The 22,568-nt window shown below is 37.1% G+C and overlaps 1 protein-coding gene across 1 annotated transcript; it reads right to left on the minus strand.

The window, feature by feature from the left end:
- Positions 1-7,105: 7,105 nt before the first annotated feature.
- Positions 7,106-7,965, minus strand: LOC140575763 (C-C motif chemokine 13-like). The gene is made up of 3 exons (XM_072695957.1): positions 7,735-7,965; positions 7,472-7,589; positions 7,106-7,361 (listed from the first exon to the last, which is right to left on the minus strand). Exons 1-3 carry the CDS (start codon positions 7,802-7,804, stop codon positions 7,226-7,228), a joined length of 324 nt encoding a protein of 107 aa, XP_072552058.1. The 5' UTR covers positions 7,805-7,965; the 3' UTR covers positions 7,106-7,225.
- Between the last annotated feature and the right edge of the window lie 14,603 nt (positions 7,966-22,568).

Genomic DNA, 22,568 nt, shown 5'->3' on the forward strand with positions numbered 1-22,568 from the left:
TTCAGAATTTGAGCTAAACTCACCAACAAATGCAACAAGCTAGAAATGGCTGTTTCCAACACAGCAGATAAAAACATCGCATTTAAGCATGCAGCAGTTCAAACAAGAGGATGGTTTTGGCTCCTGGCTCTTTGGTGTTTTAAGATCAGGAGTGTGGATAAAATCATTTTGAAGAACATTTTTGTCTGTCAGTTAAGGTGTGTGTATGAACAATGTGTGTAAATATATTTTGCCATTAAATAAATTTCTATGAGACTAGGGGGTTAATTAAGCAATTGATCTCATCTTCTTGCCTCATACTTTAAAACTGTTGTTTAGTTGTGCTGCTGTAGTTTATTTTGCATATATTGTATGCAGCAACAGTAGTGGTAGTGGCATTAGATGCAGTACAACACTATGAGCAAATTTTTGCAACTTTGCAAAAAAAGGGCCGGATTTTACATTGTGGGTTTCACTATCTGTAGGCTTGAACAAGAGTCTGGGGGACTAAGGCAGGAAACATAACCGCGTGGGTGAATTTGGAGAGGGGGTAGGTGTGAAGCTGTTTTTTGCGGTTAACACGTGCACACAGTGTGATTTGACCTTAATTTATCAGTAACTACAACAGACGAAAAGTCACTTGAATGGACGTGTCAAACATTTTTAAACATTTGTAAAATATCATGTAAATCTAACAAAGCTGTATATGTAAGAACTATAAACTTAAATATCTTGTTTCATCTGACGCTTGAGGCAAGTGTATCTGATATGTAATGTGTTTACACAAGGGATAGGCATGAATCTGAATGCTAATATACAAGACTTGAGAAAACAGAAGACTAACAACAAAAAAGAGCCCATATCTTATATGTAAAAATTATATAAAATTTACTTTTTTCCCTAAAAAGAAATAGGTGAACCCAAGTCACTATGACTGAGACCACAGGAAGCATTTCTATCCTGAGAGTAATCTCTTTTGTTATAGCTTTTAGAATGTCCTTCTGAATGTCATACTGAATGGTTTGATGACTGTGAAAATGATGTCAATCACATGCTGTGGCCTTCACGGATCTCACTTCAATTGAACACATATATGAGATTTAGTTAAGACAGTGCTCTTAGCCATAATCATCAAAATAGCTGTTAATAAAATCTTTAGAAATTTATTTAACATTTATCCAGTACAGTTCCATACAGACATATGCCTTGTATGCCACATTTAATTTGTTCTGTCAGATCATGCTGGTATAAACACCCTACTAAGACTGGGTTTTATGGACATGGATAAAGTCATCTAGGACTAAAGTGTAAAATCAATAGGGATTTACCACTGAAAAGCCTTTTTAGTGTAAGATTAAGCTTAAGCTGTGTCAGAAAAGCTGGCCCACAACTATACATTTTCCTTTAATTTGTCACTTATCTTATAGGTAATGTGCTGTGCACTATGCAAAAGATTTAGGCCATCTTATTTGGGCAGTACGTGTACAGTGTGTTTGTTTAAACAGTGAACAAATAAACAAAACATTATCAGTTGCACGCATGGAAGAAAAATTTAGATACTTAGAATACTTTGGAATACTCTAATTTCAGTTTATTGATGTAATAATGAATTTACCACACTGTGGTTGCATTATGTTTCCCTGCCATACATTCCCTGCCTCTGTATCTGTTAAATGTATTTTCTGTGGTTTACAAGATAACAACTCAGCAGATATGAACTAGATCTATTATGATAAGTCTTAAGATGTGGCTGTATCCGGCTCATGTCGGCAGATGTGGTTTTCCTCAGAAGCAGAAGGTGAAATTACACTTGGTTAAGTATAACCAGAGAAAAAGAGTATGTGAGAATTCAGTGTTTCTCTCCTTTTATCCCCTTTTGAAGCTATTTAATTCAGTTATGCTTTGTCAGTTCACAGTTTGTGAAATAGGAATTATAATAAATAATCTAAATCTTAAAGAAATGAAACCAGAAATTAGATTTGATAGGTTTAAATCAATCAACTTGTGATATAAGTGAAATGCTAATCCTTGTATTGAATTGGAAGTTAATTTTCTTATGAATTGTGCAGCATATCACTAAATATTAAGTGTTTTTAAACTCAGATTTACAAAAGGAATTGGAGCTGCAGCTCATTGTTTAGCTGACCCTACTTTTAAATTAATTAAATTCTCTTGCCATCTGTAATTATGAATAAAGGTAACAGCAGTGTTTTTACTATACAATGCACTGCAGAATTTCCAGAGTTAAGTGAGGTGAAGGTGCCAGTACAGGTCACAAAGGCAGAATAATGAGTTCTAAGAATACTTGCTGAGCTGCTCAGTGCTGCAAGTGCAGATGTGGTGGCTGGTTTCATGTACTTCAGAGGAAGTCATGCACTGCCTTTTACCTTCCCATACTGATCACAGTGTCACAACAGGGGACTGGCCCACAGTAGTGAGAACCGGGCATGACTAACACTTGGAGGAGAAAAACAATTGCTCTCAAGAGTATAAAGAGTAAATATACAAGAATAAACAACGACATATAACATGCTTAAAAAGGCATTTTGATATTCAAGCATTCTTACAGTGCCTTGCAAAAGTATTCGTTCAGTGAGGATCTCTGAATGATCCAATGTTGACCTAAATGACTGATGATAAATAGAATCCACCTGTGTGTAATCAAGTCTCCGTATAAATGCACCAGCTCTGTGATAGTCTTGTGATAGTTCTGTTTAAAGCGCAGAGAGCATCATGAAAACCAAGGAACTCACCAGGCAGGTCCGAGATACTGTTGTGGAGAAGTTTAAAGCCGAATTTGGATACAAATAGATTTCCCAAGCTTTAAACATCTCAAGGAGCACTGTGCAAGCAATCATATTGAAATGGAAGGAGTATCAGACCACTGCAAATCTACCAAGACCCGGCCGTCCCTCTAAACTTTCAGCTCAAACAAGGAGAAGACTGATCAGAGATGCAGCCAAGAGGCCCATGATCACTCTGGATGAACTGCAGAGATCTACAGCTGAGGTGGGAGACTCTGTCCATAGAACAACAATCAGTCGTACACTGCACAAATCTGGCCTTTATGGAAGAGTGGCAAGAAGAAAGCCATTTCTCAAAGATATCCATAAAAAGTCTCGTTTAAAGTTTGCCACAAGCCACCTGGGAGACACACCAAACATGTGGAAGAAGGTGCTCTGGTCAGATGAAACCAAAATCGAACTTTTTGGCCACAATGCAAAACGTTATGTTTGGCGTAAAACCAACACAGCTCATCACCCTGAACACACCATCCCCACTGTCAAACATGGTGGTGGCAGCATCATGGTTTGGGCCTGCTTTTCTTCAGCAGGGACAGGGAAGATGGTTAAAATTGATGGGAAGATGGATGGAGCCAAATGGATGGAGCCGAACAGGACCATTCTGGAAGAAAACCTGTTGGAGTCTGCAAAAGACCTGAGACAGGGATGGAGATTTATCTTCCAACAAGACAATGATCCAAAACATAAAGCAAAATCTACAATGGAATGGTTTACAAATAAACATATCCAGGTGTTAGAATGGCCAAGTCAAAGTCCAGACCTTAATCCAATCAAGAATCTGTGGAAAGAGCTGAAAACTGCTGTTCACAAACGCTCTCCATCTAACCTCACTGAGCTCGAGCTGTTTTTCAAGGAAGAATGGGCAAAAATTTCAGTCTCTCGATGTGCAAAACTGATGGAGACATACCCCAAGCGACTTGCAGCTGTAATTGCAGCAAAAGGTGGCACTACAAAGTAGCGCAAGGGGACCGAATAAAATTGCACTCCCCACTTTTCAGTTTTTTATTTCTTAAAAACATTGAAAATATCCAATACATTTCGTTCCACTTCACGATTGTGTCCCACTTCTTGTTGATTCTTTACAAAAAAATTACAATTTCATATCTTCATGTTTGAAGCCTGAAATGTGGCGAAAGGTTGAAAAGTTCAAGGGGGCCGAATACTTTTGCACTGTAAGTGTGAAACATGTTCACTTTGTGTAAACTCAGCAGAAGGCAGTGGAAGATGTAAGGCATTTTTTACTTTTAAAAGAGAACATTTGGGACAGCCCAAAATGAAACACTGGGAAACTCACAGAACAACAACAAAAAAGGTCAGAAAAAGGTCAAAACTGCTCCAAGATCATGCTGTAGGTGCATGGGGGTATATATATCCTAGGACGTACCAGCACCCACATAGATATATTCCATTACTCCTATTGTTGGAATCAGCTTAAAGATTTTACATTAATATTGTAATAATGAAATTAATCAGCAGGCTGATATAGGCTATATATGCTTTCTGTCTCTTCATGTGCGCAAGTCATTCTGTTTGTGAGGGTCTAGGCACATTTATGCATGTAGAGTGTTTCTATTGGCTAAATCCAGGTGTATTTACAGTAGGGTGAAGGTTTTTGTTGTGAAGTTGGCTGAATCCACAAATTTACAACTTCAAAAAGAATTTAAAACCATTGCTTCTTTAAAGCGCTAGGATGACTGAAGGACGTCTAAAGACACCAAATTTGTGGAATATGTCATTATGTATGGGGCCTCTTGCATTTTCAAGATGTAAAAACTCCTCCAGCCATTTTAAGTGTTGCACATTTGAACTTTATTTTGCATCCACTATTCATTTCACAAGGTTGCACCATTGCCCTCTTAAAAATATCTAGCTGAAACTGTAGATGAGGAAGACCATCCGTGGGAGCAACATGTTGCTGCACAAAGGAAAAAGACACAAAGGAAATGTTGAGCCTACTCATAATTAGCACCCTCGTACAACATTACGCTTTCCAACCCTACTTATTTTGCTTTTTTAAGCCATTCTATTTTTTCATGACTTGAGATAAATGTTAGTAAAAGTGCCTTAAATATAATAAATTCTCTATGGCACACCATTAAAATCAGCCTTGCTTTTTGTGGGTGTCTAAATATTATTTGAGTTGTGCCCAGAAACCCCCCACATTTACATTGTGAATGCTATAACATTTGAGGTTTGTGAAGTCTGAGCAACTATGACCAACAAGTCATAATTAAAACATCAGTAACATTATAATTTCCAATTGTATTTACATTCAATATCGCACTGTTTTTGCAGTGATTTCTTTGAAAGATTTGCATTAATAATTAATGCCCACAAAAAGTAGGGTGTTTAAAAGGACATGTATAAAAGGAGGCTTTGTATAGACAAAATACTGGGAATACTGGTAGGTGGCAGCTGGTCTGACGCAGGTAGAGGGGACCCCAGCGGGCAGTCTTCCAGCAGGACGGGAAAAGAGTTTATAAAAGAGTTCATCCTTCTTTTGTTGGAGTAACTGACTCTACTTTCAGAGACATTTTTTACTACATTTCGGCAAAACAGGGAACGATCTATCAATATGGAAGTATATACATGCTTGTACTATGACAACTGGAGCAATTTGACAACTAGCACTGAAAGAAATTTTGCTAATATTATCCTTTAACCTTGTACTTAATTTGCTCAAAAACATCTCCCACATACAGTTTGGTTTTACAGTTTAGAATTACTGTAGCCCATCTGTTAAACAAATTATACAGAGCAGAAGATCCCTAACTTTCTGTGCCAAGAACCACATTTAGCAATACTGTTTGTCACCATAGAGAAAGTTTTCATTTGTCAGTCAGTCAGTCAGTCAGAGAAGGAATAAAACAAGTAAGTGTGCAAGCAGAGACAAAACAGGAAAAAGAAATATTCTGGCTTGGTATACAAAGATATGTATCCAAAGCTAACTTTTTATTTGTGACTGGTTTGACTATTTTCCTGGTTAGAATACTTTATTCTAATACTTTATTTAGATTTTCATATAGATTTGACCTCTGTGCTGTTCAGATTTGTCACAAGCCATCTTATTAGGATTAAACCGCCCCATCTAAGTACCTCCACCTAGCAGTCATGGGTTAGAATTTTCAGGGTATGTTTTTTAGGCTACTTTCTAAATGTACTGTGGCCACCAAAACTGAAAAACTCTGGCATATACTACAGTGCTAGGTGTCTAATAAAAGTACAAGTAGTCAAGATGAGTATAAATTGAAAAAGATAGAGTTTAGGCAAACATTTAAGCAATGACAACCAGATTCCTGACATCTTGTGGTTGGCACAAAGAAAATTGGTAGATTTCTATCATATGTCAGCATGTTTAGAAGAAATGATAAAAAAATAGTTCTAATCATCAAATGTGACTCATCATGTTTGAGAAATGTTTTTTTTTACCCATGCCAAGTGTACAGTACAGTGACAATGTCTAGCTCAGCATTAATGTATTCTCTATATCAGTATCTATATCAACACACCAGCCTCTTCAGCATATCCCAATTATTCCTCCCACTCACCATCATTAATTCCTCATTGTCATTATCAGGCCTATTCAGAGCCCCATTCCCTTGATGCACCTAAAATAACATGGACTTGTTTAAAACATTTCTTCTTATGTATCATGTGGTTTTGAATCCACATGCAACAAATTAGTTCTCAACAGTGAGTTCTACAAATCCAGGTTGAGTTGATTATATATACTTGCATTTTAAAAGAGGACTCAGTTAGACATGATCTTGTAAAATAATTCAGCTGTCTGACAATGATTCCTAGTTTTGAGTTAAACTTTGGCCACTAAAATTGTTTAGATCTCAATCATTAAATTATTCAGGCTGTGAAATTCCCTTCTAAATGTGTCTTTGGTGAGGACTGATTCAGTGTGGACCCAATCACGTCTTGTCTATAGAGAGATTAGCTAGAACCAGTGAATGTATTGTTTACAATGTCTGCTAACATTACGTTGGCAGTTAAAATGCATTTTTATTTGATTTTGCTGACTTTGAGAAGAAGCTTTAGGGAGCCTATTGGGACAGACCTTTATATTTGTACCACAGTCATTGTGTATTTTGTTGAAATATCATTATGAAGGAAATTCTGGGAGGGGGGGCATTTCACATTTATTATAAAAAATTTAATATTTAAAACATAGCTCAAAAAAGTAGTTCAAAATATTTTATGAAACAATAATATAGATTTTACAAAACTGCTATATATATATATATATATATATATATATATATATATATATATATATATATATATATATATCAACACTTAATTAAAAGCTTACATATAATTTACTTAAACAAACAGGAAATATGATTTGACACTTTTAAGAAAGAGTTAAGAAGAACTGGAGATTGAACATGCTCTTGAAGATGTTTGTCTTGCCAAAACTGGAAAAAATGCCTTTAAATGGCAACATCGCCTCCATAACCAGCCACAGTGTTGGCGTCCTTAGTGCGTTCCTCGACTATTTTCATCAGTCTAGTAACCCACTTCTCAGATGGATTAGCGCAAATTTGCTTTTGCAAAACTGTGTAGAATCTGTGGTGTTAAAGAGAAAGAGGTAAATTGTGATTAACTAAGAAGGCTTTACTTATTGAAAAATCACATTCAGATGATCTGCCATTTTAGATACATTTGCAAATACTTACATGATGCCTGAGTCTTTACATCCAGGACTTGTTTTTTCGAATTGTATAACACGCTGCTGAGGGATAACCTTATTCATAAACTTCTCCTTGAAACAGCACTTTTCTGGCATGTGACCACCTAAAATGTATGTCAAAAATACTTAACCTTACAAAAGCCTACAGAGCATTTGATAATTTAACAATGAAAAAGATGTCCTTGAACTTTCACATTCTGAGGAATCAACAAACTCAAATGAAGATGCGTTGATGCCATAAAAACTTACTTTGAGTGAGAGTCAATGAGCAGAAGGCAAAGAGGAGAAGGCAGACGGTTGCAATGCAGTATGGCTTCATGTCTGAGTCTTCAGCAGGGTTCTCGATCAGTAGATGAAACCTTTAGAGTATGTTCACCTTACGATCGCAGGCTAATTTATAATGGACAGCATTATGAGCGTGTCTGCATAGTTTCCACAAAACACACCACACTCTGTCCACCAGGAAAAAGTGACATTACACTTTTTGTGGCAAGGAACCGTATGTGGTCAGCACGTAGAACTTCCTGTACAACCCCTCCGCAAATACGCATTGCTGACTGTTGGAAACTACCTGCTAGCTGATCAACTTGAGCTGCAAGTCAAGCTTAGTTAAGTGATAGTTTTCCATCCCTGAGGTATTCTTAATTGGATCAATATTTTTGTTATTTAAATGTTTGTTAGTATTAGGAAGTGAATGCTTTACTAGGGATGTGCTGAATTTAAGTATATACAAGTAGTATTTGCTTACACTAATAATATACACCAAATGACTTGATTAAGCAAAAACATTTAGGAACTTTCCACATTTCATACTGTTTAACTTAGTACCCAAAGGGGTGGAAATAGTCAGGGGTATTATGCAGAAAATTACAATGTAGGCACTATAGGTGAGCATGAATCTGTGGGCCACAGAGTTTATGCTATTCATACAGAACAGCTTACTTATTATTTACAGTATGTCAGTCTATTTTCAGTGAACCACAGTATATTAACACTGTATGATCCTTTTCTTTTCAGTAATACATAAGTCAACTAAAACCTGTTGCATAAGTAATACATTACTAAAACACAATGTGCTTCTTTTTGCATTAGGCACTTTAAATTAACTGAAAATAGACTTACACACTGTTATGACAGCCTTCTATCATACCTATTTTATGCCAGTTTATGCCATTCATACAGAACACCTTACTAGGTGTTCTAGTTGTGGTAATAAATTACTTACATATATTAACACAACTCTCTTTGCGAGTGTTCATCCCTCTGAGTCTGGCCTAACCCACCATGACAGCAGCCTTCTGTCATACGTGCAATATATGCCACCTTTTTCCCCTAACTTTGATTTGATTGTAAATGTGTCAACCGATAATTTCAGTTTCTCACTCCACTGACTAAAATGAGTGATCATTAAAACGAGGGGCAGAGTGTAGTACTTTCTGTTGGGCATGATTCAATACTCAGAATGGGGGAGTAAGGATGCAGTGTGGGTGGGTGGGTATGTGTGTGTGTGACCAGAGGTGTCAAGTAAGTACAATAACTTTGTCATCTTACTTACTAGAAATTTTGCTTATCTATATTTTACTGCAGTAATTCTTTTTCAGCCGACATTTTACTTCCACTCCTTACATTTTCACACAATTATCTGTACTTTCTACTCCTTACATTTAAAAATAGCCTCATTACTTCTATTTAATTTCCGTTCGTTTTATTCTAGCTTGTCAAAAACCCTATCCAGATAAATTGTGCCATCCGGGTGTGACATAGCAGATGTATGTAGCCTAGTATGAAGATGTCCCAACTAAGCACCACATTTACATTCCAATAAAAGTTATTGATAACATGCCTCTGAAGTTTGACTTTTCTGCACCATTACAATACTTATAGGCAACTACTCATCATATTTTCCTCTTCATGAAGCACATGTTAATGCTCAGTAGTGCACATAGATGCTCATTTAATATATTTGATATTACAAAAATGCATTAATTTTTAATGGGCATAGTGCATCCCAGCATTTTTCAACATGCACATTTTAATATAACATCATAGTCATTATGGCTTTTAGAAAAATGTTCTTTTGGGAAGGTGGGATAGTGCACTATAGGCCCCTGTGGCACGGCCTAAGCTTTTGGCATTTGTTTAAGTTCCTTACATTACTTTTTGTTTTATAGTTTAAGTAGTTTTGAAACCAGTACTTTTACACTTTTCCTTGAGTAAAAAGCGTAAGTTAATATTTAAACTTCTGTAGAAGTCTTTTTAAACCCTATTATCTACACTTCTACCTGAGTAATGAATGTAAATACTTTTGACACCTTTGTGTGTGACAGAGAGAGAGTTAATCAATTATCTACGTTTTGTAAGTAAGAATTATATGTTTTATGAGGAAGATAAATCATATGAGCTTTAAGATGTAAAGCGGACTGTCAGATACTCGTGTGTTGGCAGATGTGGTTTTGTCAGAAGCTGAAGGTGAGATCACACTTGGCTATATATAACCACAGGGGAGAAAGGAGACTGAACATTCACAGCTTTTCTTTCTCTTCACACCAGGTTAACCATGCTTAATTCCATCATTAAACACATATTTTACTGCAAAAGTATGAATTATTTAAAAAAAAATGAATGAAGTTTTAAACCATTTCAAATGTCATTTGTAAATTAAGAAAGAGGGCTTTTTTTCCTCTCTGTTTTTAAATTTCAGTAAGAAATATTCTAGGTGAGATATTTTAGGTGAAATATTCTATGCACAGTGCATTTGTCTAAAGTGTGGTGGTGATGATTGTTTGGCCTGTGGGAGAGTTTTTTTGCTGGAGATGATGGGTTCACAAGTCCTTAATAACTGATGCCTTATAGGATTGATCAGATCTTGAGTGCCTACTCAGAGTAAATTTCATCTATGAGACCAACAATGCATTTTTATGCTCTAGGTCTGGGTTTCATATAATGCAGTAATTGAGATCTTACTGGCAATACACACTGCACTCACACACTGCTCTCTTCAACACCATCATCCCATTCAGACTGGTCTCCAAATGTAACACTGTGTTGGAATAAGTCACACATTCAGTAACTGGATCATAAACTTCATCAGCAGCAGACTGGAGTCCGTTAGAATGGATGACCACTCCTCCCTCCACCCTCACACTCAGCACAGGATGCCCACAAGGCTGCATGCTCTTACCCATGCTCTACACTCCTACACCTATGTATGAACCGCAAAACACAGCTCCAACAGTATCAGAAATTTTGCTGACGACACAACACCATCACCAACGATGCTGAGGGGCGATACAGGGAGGAAGTGAAGCTTCTTGCAGAGTGGTGGAATGACAACAACATCAACATCAACATCAGCAAAATCAAGGAGCTGGCTGTTGACTTTAGGAGGCGGAGCAGAGTGCACACACCTCTGTGCATCAAGGAGACAGTGATGGAAAGAGTGCAGCTTCCTCTGTCCACATATCTGAGGATCTCAGCTGGTCAGTCAACACATCACACATTGTCAGGAAGGCTGAGCAACAAGAGTCAACCTGCTACAACAGCTCCTCTGCAACTTCAACAGGACCACAGTGGAGAGCATCCTGACCAGTTGAATCATGGTCTGGTATGGCAGCTCCAGTGCTGCTGAAAACAAGGCCCTGCAGAAAGTGTTGAAAACTGCCTAGTGTATCACTGCAGCTGCCCTCCCACCCATACAGGATCTTAACAACAAGAGATGTCAAAGGAAAGCCACCAACCTCTCCTCTGACCCCACTCGTCCCAGCCACTTCCTGTTTCAACCCCTGCCATCCGGAAAGAGGTACAACAACATCAGAGCAAGAACCACCAGATTCAAGAACATTTTCTTCCTGTGTGCTGTTAAAGTGGTCTCACAACCTGCACACACACAGGCTGCTACTTCATTCATCATACCCACGCGGAGCTCCACTTGCTTTGGGACCATATGCACTTTGCACCTTAACTGGAACTCTCTCTCTGTACACAAACTGTGTACTGTTCTCTCTACTTTAACCCTAGCTGCTATACTCATTACTGCACTATACAGCTTGTTTACATACATAATGCTGTTTAAAACTTCAGACTGGTCAGCGTGCACTCCTGAGCTTCCTGTTTTACACGCTGCTGCTCTACATATTTATTCCATTTTACTATTAGTATAGTAACTTAGTTTAGACCTTAATTACCCTGTTTGTTGTATTTATTGTCTTTGTACATTTTGTCCATGCACCTTTGTACTGTACAACCAAAAGAGACATGTTGACCTAATACATAAAGGAGCAAAAAAGGTAAAACAACATATGTTAATATGTCATTTACAAATTAATTTACTCATAGTAAATGAGAGTTTACTGTGACATTTATCAAGAATGTAAATGAAACTACTGAAAACAAACAAACAAACAAACAAACAAAAACCTACCCATAAACTGGACATGTTTCAGTTTGGCTTGGTGATTTGGCATATGGTTATTTTAGTTAGTGATGTATATGATATATTTTTGATCACAGGGCCTCTCTGAGAATTATAACTTGCTCTCCACTCCAAGGCCATTCTTATTATCCCATTGGTCCAAGAACATTTTGCCAATTTGTTTGCTGTTTTTACCCACTAACTGCACCTGTGTGTTTTTGCCATTTGTGAGTAACTGACGATCATCTTGAGACATCTGTGCAACAGGAAATGGCTTTAATTCAGGGCCTCTCCAGAAGGAGCAGGAAACTTGAACTGGATCCTCTAATGTATTTTTATTTAGTCCAGGTTTAGAGACCAATCAGTATTTTAGTCCAGTCAAGCACTGTAAAAGACTGGTTCAGGTGTATGAAGAGCTGGAACAGAACAAATATATGGACTGGATGGGGGTGGTGTGAAATACCTAAATGAAATCATTATAATGAAAATATTTTAGGAGTTTAGTTATTTGTAACAGCTGACAACATAGCACATACTGCCAAGCTTATACTAGAGCATCGTACAGGTACTAACATGTCTAAGAGCAACAATTCTAACTGTGGTAGTTTTAATGTCCAACCACTAGGTTGAGCCATTGCACATAAAACACAGGCAATTTTCAATTTTCTGGATCCTCTTGTTCGGGAAGTAAATTAGTACAGTTCTATGTTGTTTAATCCAGACAAGCTTTCCAACCTAAACAAATCAAAAATAAATATGATTAGTAAATGATTAGCAATCTCTCTGATGGGTTTGTTACATTTTACTCCAATAAAGAACATCATACAGTTTTGGCTAGTCATGGCTGGTCACATAATTATTCTTGGTACAAAATGTGACCACTAGACTGTATTCTCTACCATGTTAGCGGTTATTCTGTTTAGTATTACAGATGTAAAGGATGAATGGTTGTAAAGATTTCAAATGCCCTCATGTTACTAAAATGTCTGTTGTTCCACTCACATCTCTTCTCACTCAGGATACAAGAAGCTGATAGCAGCATCCATGAAATGGCACCCCTGTTTTCCTCCAGCAACTAATTTCTAAGCTATTTATGTTACCCATGGTTCCAGGAATGCAGAAGCATCAGTGATATGGTCTGGGCGTTTTGTATATGAGTGGATGTCATTTGTCAGTTTTATCAGTATGTGTGCAGATAGGGCTGTCGTCTGACTTCTGTGGGAAACTTAGCTGAGGCCCACTAAGTCTCTTCTAAATAGAGAATATCTAGGATATGTAGAAATATCCAGAACTCTGGAAAGTGACCCATACTTTGTTACATAAGCATAGTTAAAAATTAATGCAGTCAGATTTCTACAAACGCTAGCCTGAGGTCCTCAACCAATCTATTTGAAAATGTAGATAAAAGCCCTCTCTCTCTCTCTCTCTCTCTCTCTCTCTCTCTCTCTCTCTCTCAGATAATTATGAGTTTAACCATTATTTGTCTTCAATATCATTATTTGCATTGTCAAAAAATCAAAATTCACTTATCACAAAAATAACTGAAAGAGGTGGTGATTTGCAGTGTTGCTGTGTGGATTCTGCTCTGAGAAAAGGTTCTCTTGCTGAGCTATCTAGAATTCCTCAGTGACAGTGGATCATCTATGGGCTTGTTTGTCTTGGCTAGAGGTGAGCTCTCAAAGGGGCCCTCTTTCATAATCACTCATGTTTCATGTATCAAGCTCTGCTGGGCCTCCTTTTCTAAGATATAGTGCAAAATGCCCTCCAACACGCACAGGGATATAAAGGGGAGCTCCTCATTAACACAAATCTGCCCTCATTATACATAGCATAGAAAGTGATTTCTGAAAGTGGTCATATACATTTACATACATAAAAAAGAATTTTAGTCTTAAAATATTAGCATATCTCTAAATACAACAATCTGTTTTTCAGTCTGGGCTTCAGTCCAGAACATCACAACTTATTGGGAGTATTGGGAAGATTCCTCCAAAAACAAGCTCTTAAGAGACATAAACAACCTCTGGATGGAGCTAGATAAACAAGAGAGAGATAGAGAGAGAGGAGGGGGCTGGGGAGGTTGAGAGTTGAATCCAATATAATTTTTGTTTCCTTACAGTCTGTGTGCTGGAAAAAAGTCTGGTATTCATACTCAGTCCTGGCTCTGTAAATGGGAAACTAACTGGCTCAGGCCAAAAAGCAACCAAGCTAATGCTAACGTAACTAAGGCTAATTACTTGCCATGACATTTCTCTTTCTTACATTATATCATGATATTTGATAGTACAACATTTGCGAAGGGTTTTATGAACTCAAAGATCAGGGGGGTGGAGACTCTGAAGGAGCACAAAGGGAGGGGCAACTTCAACAGTTATTCTCCAGAATCATATCTAGTGCCTTAAAATGATATTTCTAAGGTCCAGTCTTAAGGGTCCTGCACTTTACACTTTTGTTTAGCATATTGTATGTAGTCAGTACACAAAATAAACACAGTAAAATGGTTTCTTGCTTCTAGCAAAAACACCAAACAGCATTTGTTAATGTTTTGTCACAAAGGCACATCCCCATTTTTCTATAGTTCACTGACATTGTTGCATGGCCCAGGCAAGTCTGCTTTTCTCATTGCCATCTTAGCAATGACTGTCTTACTGCCACTCCACCTGTCAAACATGCAGCTCTTCTCTTCACGGTTAATACTGAGACTTGCTCTTGTGGATTTCTGAAACAGCCCTCTTTAGTTTTCTCTGGTTTCTAACTGCCTGTTAATGTTATAAGAAACTGTACTCATGACACTCTGGTTTTGTTTATAATAATAATAATAATAATAATAATAATAAAACACTTTTAATTTATATTCCTTTGTTAAGTGTCTTTTTCTAGTCATTATGAAGTATGATGTACAGACAAAAGTTTGCAAGTAATCAGCTTGGCCATCTGAATTGTTTGCAATCATTTTCAAAGCCTAATAATAATGACATTTGTATAGATTAGCTGAAAAAAGGGAAACCTTAAATAGGTAATCATAGCAAACATTGCCACTACACTACACAAGAAGTTTCTTAAGAAGGACTTTTGAGATCATTCATTCAGTTAATGCAGTACTCAGTAACTTTAAGCAGTGGTCAGCTAGTTAGACAAATTTAGTTTAGAAACAAATTCAGATCTATAACTGTCATGCCTGCCCTTGTTCTGTAATGTCTGCCTCTTTTGCCTTTTGTGTTGCCATGTGCTCCCAAGCATGGCTCTGTTTGTGTCTTGTCTGTCCTAGCCCCGCCTGTCCAGTAGTGTTCCCACCTGTGCCTCATCTATAGCAATGCCCCTTTGTTTGTCCCAGGTGTTCCTCATGATTCCCTTGTTAGTCTCTGTACAAGTACCCCTTTGTTTCAACCATCCCTTGTCTGGTCTCGTGCATGTTCTTGTCAGTGTGTTCGTGTTGGTTTTATGGTTTGCTGGCTTGGCCTGTTTGTGTGATTCTTATATTGGTTTATTTGGTAATCTTACTGCTTGTTTGGTTTCTGTTTGTTTTGTTTTGTTTTGTTTTCCTTTCCTTGATTAATAAATATCCTGCGTGTATGTCTGCCTCCGTCTCCAAGCTCGACAGCCGTGACAATAACAAACATGATGCCTCACTGATGTTGTATTCACTTGATTTTATAATTAAAGTAAATTATTTTTATATATAAATTGTATATATTCAAAACAAGAAAATGCTTGAATAGGAATATATGCCATAGTTTGTGTCATTACCCTGATTAATAAGTAATGAACTGCACTTTGAATTAAATTATCAGAACGTCAGCTGTCTTTGCCAACATATATTTGTGAGATTTTTTTTTAATTCATTTTATCAGCATTCCATGAGTGCATTTACTCAACCCAAGCAGAAAGACCAGCTTTGTGTGATCACATCAGGTCCATCACTCCTTGGTCTTTCACTCCCCAAAGTCAGAGGTTAAACTGCTAAGTCCCAAGTCCTTTAATGCAGCTGTATCTTTATACAGTGCAAGTATGCAGGGTTGTTTTTTTTTTAATCTTTGATAGAAATTCTTTAGTGACGCTTCCTAGAAGAAGTCCTTTGAACAGAGTGCATGTTGCATGTGCTCTTCTTGTTAAAACAGAATGTCTGTGTAAAGCATACTGGTGCCAGGCACCTCTGGTACTCCTGTTGTTCCTGGAAGAGAACATATATTACATTTATCACATAAAGAAGCAGCTGTTAGCAGAGATAACCTAGCTGGAATATGTCTTACATAAACTATATGTCCAAATGTTTGTGAACGCTCCTTCTAATGAATGTATTCAGCTACTTTAAGTTGCACCCATTGCTGGAAAATGCACACAACCATCTTGTCTAGTCCCTGTACATTTTTAAAATAATACTAATAATACTCTCTGGAGCAGATGAACCTATGTTTATGACACCATGCATAATGTAAAGAATGGACTAGAAGGGTATAAAGCATTGGGCTGTAGAATACTGGAAATGTATTCTGCAAAAGCAGGATAAACTCTTTTTTTTATATTTCAGAGGGAAAAATTATATTTATTTACATTTGAATACAAGTATTGAGTGGAATGGAATAATGGTAAACAGTGTCCAAGGCAATACACAGTTTATATGAACTGCACAAAATGCAATAAAATAAAGGAGCATGCTAAACTGCAATACAAAGCCACATATACAATAATGCTAATGAGATTCTAGTATGTTGGAGTAAAGCAAAACAGCAGTGCACTTCATTATTGATTCTGAATCAGAAGCTTGTGAGAGATAACTGACACTGAAATTTGAAATTAAATCATTTTATTCATTAGAGTAAACTAAAATTAGATACAACAGTAGTCTACTGGTTCAACAGTGTGTAAACAACCCATTTAAAACAAGCAGCAAATTGCCTGCATTACTGTGTCCTGCTGTTTTTGTGGTTTCTGTACCACCATTCTTGTGCCTGATTTTCACTAATTCAGAATACTTCTAATTCTTGATATATTATATAGAAGATCTGTCACCTAGGGGCCTAAAATGTTCATAAACAGATCTGCACACAATGATCAGAAATGTGGATAGTTTTGTCAATTATTTTCTAGATAATTCTGGAAGCATGGCATATCCCACATAAAGAAGGGGGCAAAATTGTGGGCCCAAAGCCTTTCATCATCTTATCTACATACACTCAAGCAAGTAATGTGCCTCCTCCCTGCATCTGTTTGTAATGCAAGAGTACTGACAGATATGAATGGGGTTATTGTGGCCAGGCACTGGTGAATGAGCATGCAAGGGTGGACACTGGCTAGATACTGTCCTTCTACATGTCCCTCGTTTGTGTCGAGAGGGAGTTCAGAACAAGGCCATTGCTAGTGAGGGGTTATTTGCTTCTCCTAAAGGACTATATGTTCCCCACTACATCCTGTTTTTTTCAGAACTGACAAAACCCTGGATGTGAGGATGCGGACAAAAAGACAGCCAACCAAACAGATGACAAACAAGCACAAGCTGTTGTTTTGGGTTGCAACAGTATTCTCTGCTGCGAATGTGTCTTGGGAGATTGATAACATTTCTAAACACTTTAACTTGATTTGTTGAATATAAATATGAATATGATCATATATTTGTCACTTCAGAAAATACATCTTCCTAATATTACTATTAATGTGTCCCATGAAATTATAATATTAATATTAATGTTTCTATAGCAAAAACAATAGCTAAGATCAGATCCTGACTAACTTACGTTTAAACAGGATTTTAATATCAATAGGGATAGCTTATAACTGAATACACTACTGAAAGATTTCAAAATAATTTTATTAGGGACAGTCAAATACTTGCAGTCATCACTACAGGCAGGTTCAATACAGTACAGGAGGAAGCAGTGCTGCCAACTTCCTAATAAAAAATTGGGAAACTGGTCCTAAACAGGAATACAAAAAAAAAAAAAAAAAAAAAAAAATCTCTGGAACCCAGAGGCTATCCTTGTCTCGGGAAGATCCAATCACAATTGGGAGAGTCCAAATTGAGTGTAGCTATATAGCTATGTAACTAAAACTAAAACTAAAACTAAAGCAAACGAGAGCTTTAGTTGTCAGCAAAGCTCAGACTAGCTGAATGTCAGAAAGTGTTTGTTGAAGGTATTTTAACACTGAGCCAACAAATCTCTTTAAACACACGTGCATTCTTTAATGCATTCTTTCTTCATTGATAGTGGTTCATTTAAAAAGGTTCCACTTTATACTCACTTTATACACATGTTTATGAACATAAGCTGTACCCCTGTAATTCTGTAATGTAATTAAATGTATTGTCAATGTGCAATTAGGAGAATGTTGAAAATACAGCTTATTCTCATTTTTTTATGACAGCGCCTTCTCCTGATTTGGAAATTAATACTGTGCCTACCAAACTCACTCTTTTTACACTTTATAACATTTTTCTAGTGTATTGCATGAGTGTTTCTTTTTAAACTTGTGCGTGTGCTGTTCTGTGCCCTGCATTAGAGGGAGACAAACACTCAAAGCTCCATCTCGGGGTAATGTGTCGGCTTGCTCAGAACTAAACTACAGGGCAAGACATACATGAATATACATGCAGAAGTTCTCTAGCTAATCTACACATAATCGACTTGAACAGTAGGAACTGAATTCTTGCACCATTAGCAGCATGTAACAGTTAACGTAATTCCCTGTTTGCAGGCAGGCACCACAACATGGTCATTCTGACAGGTACTGGCCTTCGTGTTAAATGTAGTCGACTACACTATTTAATGCTAATTTCTCACTCCAGGATGGAATCCTGCCCACTGAACTGCAGTTTTTGTTTTAAACTAATGACACATTTAAAGACAACGTTTTCACATTCAGAAGGAGGCATATATGTTTAAACTGTTTCAAGGTGGCTCTCAGGTCATGATTCTGACAAACTTACTAATAAAGATTTGTGGTTTAAGGAGCAACAGCAGAACTCTACATAACTGTGGGCAAACTCACCTCTAACTTGGTCTGTACTGTAATTAGTGCCCTTGTGTCAGCTTTCATATGAGTCCAGCAGACCAACACTCGTGACACATTCTCTCACTGCGTTACGGCATCCCAGTGCGTGGTAGGGTGTGAACTTTCCTAATTACACACTGCACAACTTTCTTAGTTATTTCTTAGTACTTACAAGTTACAGTGGGTTGCACAGTATGTGACGGAACAGCGGCAGGGAGTTGGAATACTCAACATGTCTTTTTGACATGTGAGAAGTGGGACCATTTTAGTCCCATTAAAAACATGTTTTACCACTATCAAAGCAATGTTTTTTACTACCTTAATGACTTGAAATGTTGGCAACATCACTGATTCAAATAACAAGATATATGTTTACTTAATGCCCTTCCGCCATTTGAGGTATAGGGGATACTTACACTGAAATGTTTAATTATTTTACCTTAGCAAAGCAATGTGGGGGTTAATACAAGCTTAGCCACATAGCTGGCTAACATTTTGTCACATTAGATTCTATCTCAGTGTTAAGTTGAGATTTAATACTTGGTTTCTTTATGCTTTTTTTCTACACAGGATGGTCATGACAACTTATTGTAGTGGGCACTTACAAGATGACAGCTGTGACATTCAGTATTACTTCCGTCCCACATAGCCTCATCCTCAAACATGTTTAAACCGTTATTGCGAGTGGACAGTCGGCTGCTACTTGGAAATTTCCTAAGGAAGTGATAAGAGATTCCTGTTATTGAACTGATTGTCCAGTACTGCCAGGGAATATGATATTTTTAAATCCTCACATTGTTTTCAACCTTCTTTAGTCATTCTGGAAACTTCACACACGCCCATCCTCACTGGAGCCACAATTGACTCTACGCTTGCTAATAAAAAAAAATACGAAGAATGCAGTATGATTTACCAAGGGTACGTTTGGTAGGCGAAAAAAGCATACATAAACCAGACACGTTAGAACTGCTTATACTATATTCCAAATGTGTTCCTATGGCAACTGTATATAATTTGAGGGGTTTGCTGTTTATTTGGTCGAGCTATCTACTGTATATACAGAATAAAGTTCTTCTGGGAAACCTCTATGTAAACATATTTAATTGTGCAATGTTAGACAATGTTTGTTGTTAAATAAATAAAAATAAATACAAACAAACAATATTTTGTGTGTGTTGGCACAGCCATTTCCAGAGCTCTCTATGTAGAATGATTAATTAAAAATTTAACTAATTAAATCAGGAGAGCGGTGAAAAGGAACAAATACGTAGTTCACTAAGAAGTCAAGTGATTTAAATATAATGTTTCTGTTTCTGAATTATCCTGTAAATTTCAAGTATTTGCAAGAGAGCTGGACAGGTTCTCTCTTTGTGTGAGAGAGAGAGTGAGTGAGAGAGAGAGAATGAGAGAGAGAGAATGAACTTTTAATTATGCTTATATATTCAGTTGGTTTTTAAATTAATATATTAATATGTAAGTAATATATCATTAAACTAAATTTTTCATTCAACTTAAAATTATGCATTAAGGATATGACAGCCAGTAAGCTGAGTTAGACTAAAGGTTTGTCAGAGAACACCTAGTCAAAGAGCAGACAGTGTGCTTCTGGAACAGTGTGCTTTGGACAGATTAATTTTGAGTCTTGCCCTGGTGTTCTTTTGACAGTAAGCATTTTCCTTCTTGCACACCTCCCATGAAAACCCAACTTGTTCAGTGTCTTTCTGATGAAAGATGCTGTACTTTGAATGTAAACAGAGCTACCTGTAGGTCCTGTGGTGGACCTACGTTTTTTACACATTTGCAGTCTGCCCTTGGGCTAAACCTGCATCTACAACCTTCTTTTTTGAAGGCCTCAGGGAGCTCTATGGATCTTACCATGGTGATACCACTCATTTTATCTTCCAAGAGCAAACCAAACTGTCTGATTTTAAGTAATAATAAATGTGGAGGTGTCATAACCTTTTCTCTCAAGAAAACAGATTTTACATTGTTTACATTTTAGAAATGTAAAATGTTTCATTTGTGTATTTGCTACATTATCGCCATCTCTCAATATTGTTGAAATGAAGATCAAATGTCTATGTTTAAACATGTTAAAAAGGCTTTCATGGGCTTGTCCACAACTTTTAACAGTGGATGATTTTCAGGGGAATTAAGGAATTTAGGTGAAAGTTTAAAGGTACTTTAGATATGTGACTTAGATTAGGGAGTTGACCAAGGCAAGATTTTCTTAGGGCCAACAGCAAGTTCAACTGCTACTTCTGTTACATCAAACACGCATACTCGCTAGCATTGTACTGAGTGATGAGGGGAGAGTGTCGGCAATCTTATGCAAGCTTTCTGAGACCCCCAGCCATAGATTTGCTGCTGATTTGCTGCCACTGAATTCTATAATGCTAGTGGTATCTCACCAAGATAATCTGGTGCATCTAATAAACATCATAACCTGCTGCAGTTCTTTCTACTTGCATCACTTCATAGTCAATTTGTACTTACCCTCCTTCTTTGGTGATAAACATCCTGACATAGCTGGAGCACCATTATTTAATATCCAAACATGACTTTTGAATTTCTTTATTTACTTGTATTAATCTTGCTCCAGGTGACCCATAACACAATTTCACATGTTTATTGACACAACACATGATCCACCTCATCAGACCGACTATAGAGCCCTTTATAAGAATGGATCAGGTGTGTTGCGTCAAACAGCAGGACTAAAAAACACAGTATTACATAAATGAGGCACATGACCAGTGTTCTACTATAATCTTTGTTGCTGTTAGGTAAACAAACAATATTACAAATTAATTTAAATCCAGATGAAGATTAGGCAACAACTGGTTAAGGCAGAGGGTCATTCAAATTGAGACATGTCCTTGTATTAGTATTTTTTCTTTTTTTGATACTTTTTTGATACTTAGTAATTATAGAATGTAATCTTGACAATAGTGCTCAGGATGTAAGAGTTAAACGTAAACAGTTAACGGCAAATTTGAACTACATTCAAACTGTACTCCGTTCACATACTCCCACTAAGGCTGTTGTGCACACAGCTGTGCTGCAGAGATCCTCTTCCTGAGGGATATGCTGGAGGTGGGGGGTGTGTGGGACCTCTCGTGCGATACTGATCGGCTCCTTCCTCTTGCGACCTGGCGAGTGAGGAGGATTCAAGGTCGGTGTAGCTGTCCTGAGTTTTTGGCTCACATCCGACTGGCTAGCTCTTTCACGCCGGATAGCAAGCAACATTTTTTTGTTCTTTCCTTAACAATAAGCTGTTCTCAGAGTCTCATGAATGCATGAAAAAAAAAATCAAAAGACTATACATAAATGCTAGTGTTGTAATATTATTGTATTATAAAGTTCAATTAGTTAAACACATTATTATATGTCAATATACCCTATATAAGTAATAGTAATAGTTTTTTTCATGATGAATAGTAATTTTATGATACTCTTTTGATGTCTATGATGTCTTTTACATTACCCTTTCTGTTAATGATCATGACTGACTATGGCTGTTAGCTTCTCTTTGCCCACATAAAAAGGGTTCATCTGACAGCACTCATTGGATTGACCAACACACAGTAGAATGGAAAAGTCCAAGGAGCTCAGTGAACATTTGAGAAGGATGATCGTTGATTTACACACCTCCGAAATGCGTCTTGGAGCCATTTCCATTTGG

Source organism: Salminus brasiliensis, chromosome 1, assembly GCF_030463535.1.
Source record: "Salminus brasiliensis chromosome 1, fSalBra1.hap2, whole genome shotgun sequence".
Taxonomy (NCBI): domain Eukaryota; kingdom Metazoa; phylum Chordata; class Actinopteri; order Characiformes; family Bryconidae; genus Salminus; species Salminus brasiliensis.